The sequence below is a fragment of the Salpingoeca rosetta genome, assembly GCF_000188695.1.
Source record: "Salpingoeca rosetta unplaced genomic scaffold supercont1.19, whole genome shotgun sequence".
NCBI classification, from domain to species: domain Eukaryota; class Choanoflagellata; order Craspedida; family Salpingoecidae; genus Salpingoeca; species Salpingoeca rosetta.
The window spans coordinates 7,417-14,916 of NW_004754915.1; the positions used below are offsets into that span (position 1 = coordinate 7,417).

At 55.1% G+C, this 7,500-nt stretch overlaps 2 protein-coding genes and 1 non-coding gene across 3 annotated transcripts in view; 1 reads left to right on the plus strand and 2 right to left on the minus strand.

Moving 5' to 3' along the window:
* Positions 1-96: 96 nt before the first annotated feature.
* PTSG_13258 (uncharacterized protein) lies at positions 97-2,680 on the minus strand. Its single transcript, XM_004991504.1, has 6 exons — positions 2,412-2,680; positions 1,979-2,061; positions 1,566-1,672; positions 1,272-1,345; positions 899-1,013; positions 97-533 (listed from the first exon to the last, which is right to left on the minus strand). The coding sequence occupies exons 3-6, from the start codon at positions 1,644-1,646 to the stop codon at positions 210-212; spliced, it is 594 nt and encodes a 197-aa protein (XP_004991561.1). The 5' UTR covers positions 1,647-1,672; positions 1,979-2,061; positions 2,412-2,680; the 3' UTR covers positions 97-209.
* A 543-nt stretch (positions 2,681-3,223) lies between these two features.
* On the plus strand, positions 3,224-3,337 carry PTSG_20025. Its single transcript, XR_001137156.1, has one exon. It is a non-coding gene; the product is annotated as a 5S ribosomal RNA (ribosomal RNA).
* A 106-nt stretch (positions 3,338-3,443) lies between these two features.
* Positions 3,444-7,500, minus strand: part of PTSG_13259 (Thop1 protein) — a gene marked incomplete at both ends in the record, with an annotated part of 6,140 nt that continues 2,083 nt past the window's right edge. Inside the window, 11 exons of the mRNA XM_004991505.1 lie at positions 3,444-3,488; positions 3,762-3,866; positions 4,008-4,124; positions 4,347-4,456; positions 4,554-4,632; positions 4,845-5,047; positions 5,223-5,343; positions 5,685-5,849; positions 6,167-6,274; positions 7,107-7,220; positions 7,367-7,474. Of these exons, the coding sequence (XP_004991562.1) occupies positions 3,444-3,488; positions 3,762-3,866; positions 4,008-4,124; positions 4,347-4,456; positions 4,554-4,632; positions 4,845-5,047; positions 5,223-5,343; positions 5,685-5,849; positions 6,167-6,274; positions 7,107-7,220; positions 7,367-7,474 (1,275 nt within the window). The remainder of the gene's footprint in view (positions 3,489-3,761; positions 3,867-4,007; positions 4,125-4,346; positions 4,457-4,553; positions 4,633-4,844; positions 5,048-5,222; positions 5,344-5,684; positions 5,850-6,166; positions 6,275-7,106; positions 7,221-7,366; positions 7,475-7,500) is intronic.

The window sequence follows — 7,500 nt, forward strand, 5'->3', positions numbered from 1 at the left end:
GAATCTCATGGGGAGAAGCAAGAAGGAGAGGAGAGAGAAGAGAGTGGAGAAGAGAAGGTGCTGTGAGCAGAGGAGAAGAGAAGGCAGGGTGTCTGTGAACGTGCCCCGAAGGAGCAAGCCCGGACCCCGCGCACCGACAAGGGCGAACGCGCACAAGCGGGAAGAAAAAGAAGCAGGTCACCAACAAGGAGAAGAACAACAGCAACGGGTCACGGAGGCCAACAAAAAGGGTCGCGTTGATGTGTCTGCACGTGAATGTGGTGAGGTCGCGCACGTTTGTGGTTGTGGTGGCGTTTTCGAGCACAATGGTGTCTGCTCTGGGCTGCCGTGCTTCGTGCGTTCTGGATGAAGGCTGCCGGAGGTCCGGCATGGCAATGTCTCAGCCTGCATGCTTGGGTCCGGGAGTAGTCGAGGCAGACCCCGCCCGCCCTCTTTGCTGAACACCAGCTGCGTGCCTGAGCTGATGCGCTAAGCCTTGCACAGGCACGTGTCGAGGGGGCGCCTTGAGCAAACAGCAGTGTGCCGCACACCATCTGGAGCACGGTGGGCCAGGAAGACGCCATGGTGCAGGTGGTGTTGGCATGAACCATGCACACACAAACACACACACACACACACACACACACACACACACACACACACACACAGACACGCACACGCACACACACACACACACACACACCTCCTCAACGCTGTGAAATGTGTGTGCACAGACACAAGATGGGAGAGAATGCAGGGGATGAGGTTGACAGCGACGCATCATCAACCACACGCCAGCCCCATTTCAACCACCCACACTGACACACAACCACACGCACACATGTTGTCCCCACTCACCACCACGACACACACACACACACACACACACACACACACACACACACACACACATGCTCACCTCTTCATCAGAGCGGCTGACACGTGCAATGTCTGCCTCACGCCAGATTGGGGCTGGCGTCGGCCGGAGTGTGATGGCGGCTGTGCAGTCGATGGCGATGGTGATGATAGCGGAGCTGAGGTGGAAGAGAGAGAAAGGAGAGAGAAATGGGGAAGGTTGATGATGATGGGTCGTTCATGGCGGCTGCTTTCCCCTCCTCTGATGTTGCCCTGGTGCCCATGTAACCAACACACAACGACAAGACACAACGACATCATCACACACAAGGTACAGAAATGGCATGTGAGCACAGCAGGCGTGTTCACCTTCCTATTCCCTCCTCTGCTTTCCTCCTCCTCGCCCACGACACACACACACACACACACACACACACCTGCTGCACATGACTGCGTCGCTGTGGTTAGATGTGTCCACCATGACCATGGACGTGTGTGTCCACAGCTGCTTCTCCCAACCCATCATGTGTGCACCCGCCCATCATCCTCCAACGATCCTCAGGCAGCCATCCCCTGCATACACATCCACACACACACACACACACTTTGCATGTGAGCTGCACAGCTACACTGGTGCACGAGGCACAGCAGCAGCAACACCAAACACCCACAGCAGCAACAACACCAACACATGCACCATGTGGCAACCAAAGCATGCATGATGGGCTCACCTCGCTCAAGCACATGGGAACACTGCATGAGCACAGCAGCGGCAGCTGAATCGGGGAAGTTGCAGCAGCAGCAGTCGGCATGCGAGCCCGCTTCCATCATTACCATCCTGATGTGTGCTGGTACCTCACCACCTGTGCATATGTGTGTGTGTGTGTGGTTGCAGGGAACGTGGATGGGAACAGAACACAACAGGCACAGAGCAAGCCATCATGTCAGCACAGCAGAAGAAGTGATTGACATCACACGCAACACGTGTGTGTGTGTGTGTGCGTGTGTGTGTCAGTGTGTGCGACCATCATCCCCCATCAACCTTCTTCCCTTGTTCACTTCACCGCACCCCATCACCGCCACCACATCCCATCACACACACCACCAACCACTCATCACCAACCTCCCATCACCACCCACATACCATGTGTGATACGAGTGCAGCTGGCACGCGTGGCAAGTATCCTCGACATTTCCCTCATCCTGCTGTCTGTGCGTGTGCATCACCTGCAAGTGTGTTTGTGTGCGAGCACCAGCATGGTGAGTGAGTGGGAGGGAAAGAGGGAGTATGGATATGTGCGCAGTCACACTGCTGCTGCCACTGCTGCAGATGTTGTGCATGCATGTGTGTGAAGGAGGAGAAAGGGAAGAGAGAAAACTGAAAACAGAGGGAAGGAACAAGACATGCTCCATCCATCCCTCTTCCTCACACCACACACCATCATCCTCTGTCATCAGCCAGCCACACCACACCACACCACACCACACTCACCCAGCATCCCCCACCCCACCTCATCCCATCCATCCATCCATTCAACACACATCTCCTCTCCTTTTCCCTCTCTTCCAGCACTCACCTCTGCTTGCTGCTGCCCGCCGAAATGCAACTTGTGCTGTCGCGACCTGTTCCCAGCTGCAAACAACCAGCTTCCGTCAGCAGCAGCGGGCGATGGGCTGGTTGGTTGGTTGGGTAGTTGGGGAATGTGTTCAGCAGCAAGTGATGGTGGTGCTGGTGCTGCTACTGCTGCTGCTGCATCGGCGGTGGAGGGTGTGTTGGCTGCTGCTGCTGTTGTTGTTGTGATGGCCGCCAGGGAGGGCGAGAAAGAGAGGGGAAGATAAGCAGCAGCTGCAAGGTGGAGAATGCGCAGGGGTGCAGGCGGTTGTGTGTGAGAACGACGAGTGAGACAGCGCATCACGCAAAGCAAAACAGGCAGCCACACCACACACATGCATGCACATTGATGTGGGACAACAAGGGGAGACAGGAGCAGCAGAGTCAGCGACCACAAAACACGCACACTGGTGCTGTGCTCACCACATCAACACACATGCAGTGATGCACTCACGTTGCTCACCGCTTGCTTGTTTGTGGTGTGTGTTGGTGTTGCAGCTTCCACGGCCGCACAAGCGTGGCTGGATGGTCATCACATGGCAACGCCCGTCTGTTCATCCCACCGGAGCAGCGGTGATTGGTGGAGGGGGAGGGGGTGACAGCTGCTGGCTCAAGGGCCCTCTGTGTGGCGACAGCAGAAAGAAGCAGCAACAAGCGTGGAGGGTGGACTGGTGGTTTTTTGGTGTGTGTGCGATTTTCCTCTTCCTCCTCTTGTTCTTGCTTGCTGGCTTGCTGGCTCTGCCTTGATAAATGGCTTGTCTTGCTCTTCTGTCGGCAACGTTCATACCAACGGGATCACGCCCGCTCTCGTCCGATCGCGGAAGCTAAGCCCATTTGGGCCCGTTCAGTACTGCCGTGGGTGACCAGGCGGGAATCACGGGTGATGTTGCTCTCTTCCTTTTTTTTTCTCTCTCCCATATGGGCCTGCTGTGCTGCGCTGGTTGCTGTGGTACTGTCTCCCTCTTCCCTCTTGGTTTGGCTTGTTGCTTGGTTCGGTTTACTTCTTGTTCTTCTTCTTTGCTTGCTGACTTGCTTGCTTCCACTTCGTGGGGAGAAGAGGTGGTGGCGTGTGTTGGCTCATCTCCTCTCTCTCTTGTTGCTTTGTCTGCAGCACTGCTGTGCTTCACACACACACACACACACAGCCTGCCTGACATCGTGTCATCTCAACGCATTTATTTCCATGCACACACACACAAACACACACACACACACACACACACACACACACGCGCGCGCGCGCAGTCTCACAAGCACACACACACACACACACACACACACACACACACACACACACACACACACACACACACACCTTCTCACGGTATTCGCGACCAATGGCGGTGTCGAAGATGTGACCCTTGAATCTCGTCTCGTACACGTCCGCAGAGAACACCTCGCTCCACAGATAGCCGTAGTACTGCACGTGTTGTGGGTAGCATTAGCATTGCACATGCCAGTACGCAAAAGGGTCAAGTGAGAGCACGAAGGTTGTGCACCGTGACACAGCCCAACCACCCACTGGTTGGTCCTTTGAGGGGCGAGCGGTCGCATGCCTGACCTGCGCATCGTAGCCGCCGGCAAGGTGCCCGAAGGAGGCTGCAAAGTTGGTGTTGGGGCTGGCGGGGTAGCGGCAAATCTCAGTGCACAGCTCCGCAAACAGCTCGGCCGTGTTTACCTGTTCACACACGCGGGAGGCGAAGCAACGAAAGGCGTGGGAAAGAGGCGTGGCACGAGACCCGAGACATCCATGCGTTCAACCACACGTTGAGGCACACACACACACACGCACATACACACGCACACACGCACACACGCACACACACACACACGCACATACACACGCACGCACACACACACACACACACACACACACACACACACACACACACACGGCTACCTCTGGTTGGGAGTGAATGGTCTGGTCGAAGGTGGCGTACAGGATCTGCCGCTTCGTGAGGATGCCCGCATTTGCAACACGCGACTTGATCAGCGCCGAGATCAGCTCATCTGTTTGAGCGGCAGTGTGTACAAGCGCGTGGGTGAATGGGGAAGATGCAGAGCGAACCACACGAGCAGCTCATGCATCCTTAAATGCGCGGCTGACCTGGGAGCTTCTCGCCAGTCTGGTAGTGGGCGGACATGCGCAGGAGGGCGTCCTTCTCCCACACCCAATTCTCAAGCATCTGCACCAGGATGGGCAAGGAGAAAACAAGATGAGACAGACGGCTGAAGGCACAACAGCCAGCGTGATCTGCACACAGACAAATAGCTGGAGAGGGAGAGAGAATGATAGGGAAAACAACCAGACAGACAGACAGACAGACAAGAAAGCGCCCTTCCTGGCCAAGCACAGAAAGCAAGCGCAGGCCTTCACCCGCCCACCCTTGTTGGTTACCTGTGACGGGAGCTCGACGAAATCGCGCTCGACCTTGGTGCCGGCAAAGATGGCGAGCTGCGCGAGGGAGCAGAGCTGGTGCATGCCGTGCCCAAACTCGTGGAAGAACGTTTCAACCTCGTCGTGGAGGAGGAGGGCCGGGGCGCTGTCCGTTGGGCGGCTGAAGTTGCACAGCAGTGCCGCAACGGGGACAAGGCGACCACCTGTACCATGCGATTGGGTTGAGGATGCGATTAGTATACGCAAGTGTTAAAGCGTGTGAGGATACATCTACGCAGGGCAAGCACTCTGCAGGAGAGCAATGACGTGCATGTGCACCAGGGGAGCAATGGTGCACACAGAAATGAACGACAACGCTTGCTTGCTTCGCGTGCTCACCATCGGCTGTGGCGCAGGACGGCTGGAGGCCCCAGCACGCGGCGTGGGAGTATTTCCCTTCGCGCGGGTGCAGGTCGAGGTGGAAATACCCGAGCAGCTTCCCGCTCTCCTTGTCGCTCACCTGCACCATTGGCGGCGGGACGGGACAAACAGGAAGCATACACACACGAACACGGTTGATACGTAACGAGAAAGACGTGAATCCAGTGTACATGCGAGCGGGCAGCTGTTGACTGCTGAGTTTACACTGCAAAATAGTCTCCCTGCTGCAGATACAAACACAGAGAGGCACCAGAAGCAGAGGAAGAGAGATGCGCATACACGCACAAGGAGAACAAGGAGACATACACAGGTAACCACACGCACGCACACACACACACACACACACACACACACACACACACACACACAGTTATGCACCAGCACACAGACGGCACACACATGCACGCACGCTTGCGCCACCTTGAATGTCATGTCCTCGTCGTGCCACTTCTCGAGCGCCGCTGTCTCCTCAATGCGCAGTGACAGCACGTCCTCGTAGATGGCCATCAGGCCTTTGGTCACCGTGTCGAGGGGGAAGTATTCCTTGATCTTCTGGTGGTCAACCTGAAACTGCTCTTTCTCCACCTGAGAACAAACAAACAAACAAACAAACAAACAAACAAACAAACAAACAAACAAACAAACAAACAAACAAACAAACAAACAAACAACAATAACAAACAAACAAACAACAACAACAACAAACAAACAAACAACAACAAACAAACAACAACAACAACAACAACAACAACAATAACAACAAACAACACACACACACACACACAAACGCGCAAGAGTGAGGAGCAAGTAGTGGTCGGGGAGCCTGCAGCGGCGTTTGTGGACAGGATGGAGGCTGTGTGCATGTGTGAGGGTGTGTGTTGGTGATGGTTCAACAATCGCACCTTGTTGAGGTAGAAGCTGATGTCCCACGGGTTGAGGGCGACGTCGTCAGAGGCGGCGATGCTCTCTTGCTCCCGTTTCAGCGCCTTGATCGTCTCGAGCTCTTTGTCCTACATCATGGTTTCCACAAACGAAGAGTACGGGTAACATTGGTGAATACCAGCGCGTGGGCGGGCGCGTACACAAACACAAACAGACCTATACAGCCAGAGAGTCACCACAGGCACACAGGCACACACACACACACACACACACACACACACACACACACACACACGACGACACACCTGTGCAAGAATAAGTAGACTCGACGCGTCTCCCATGATAATAAAGTAAAGACAAGGGCGTATACTTTTGATGATGGGGTGATAATGTCTCCTACATCAGTACCAATGGGCCGACTATGCTTGGTATGCTAATCGTCCCTTTAGTCCTCTCAGTGCTCTAATCTATGCAAAATCGGGTGTGTTAGGCGTAGATTTTGGATGATCCCTAACTGATGTCTCATTAGTACCGCAACTCTAATAGGGGCACGTGTGCTTGATGTCTCGCGCGTGTAGGGGCTTGTCTGAGGCGGCGTTCTCTCTGCTTCCCTTTTAGAGCCTTGTTCTTCTTCAGCTCTTTGTCCTACATCATGGTTTCCCAAACGAAGAGTATCGGGTAACATTGGTGAATACCAGCGCGTGGGTGGGTTGGTGTCCACAAACACAACAGACCTATACAGCCAGAGAGTCTCCACAGACACACACGCACACACACACACACACACACACACACACACACACACACACACACAGGCACAGCCACACAGACCCACGCACACACAGACCCACGCACACACACACACACACACACACACACAGACACACACAGACACACACACACAGACACACAGACACACACACACAGACACACACACACAGACACACCCCGCCCACCGACCTGCAGCGGGGTGAGCCTGTTTCCGAGGTCCTTGAGAAACTCCACAACGGTTTCAGGCGTCTTCGCCATCCGCTCCTCCGTGATGAAATGCGCGTGTGTTTTGTACCCGAGCAGCTGTCGTCAAGATGAAGACGGAGAAGAAGAAATAGGAAAGGGGTGAGTGTGACGCCACGCTAAAGAGTCCAAGCACTAGCCAGCAACAGCAGCAGCAACAGCGATGGATGCATGGCAGCTGCGTCGTCACAGCCGTTGCGTCTCACTTGCGCTTTCTCGTGGCGGAGACGGACGAGCTCCTCAATGATGGGCGTGTTCGTGTCGATGCAGCGGGAGGTGAAGGCGTTTTCCATCCTCTTGCGCGTGTCGGGCACCTGGTTGTGTGTGCGTGTGTGAGGGG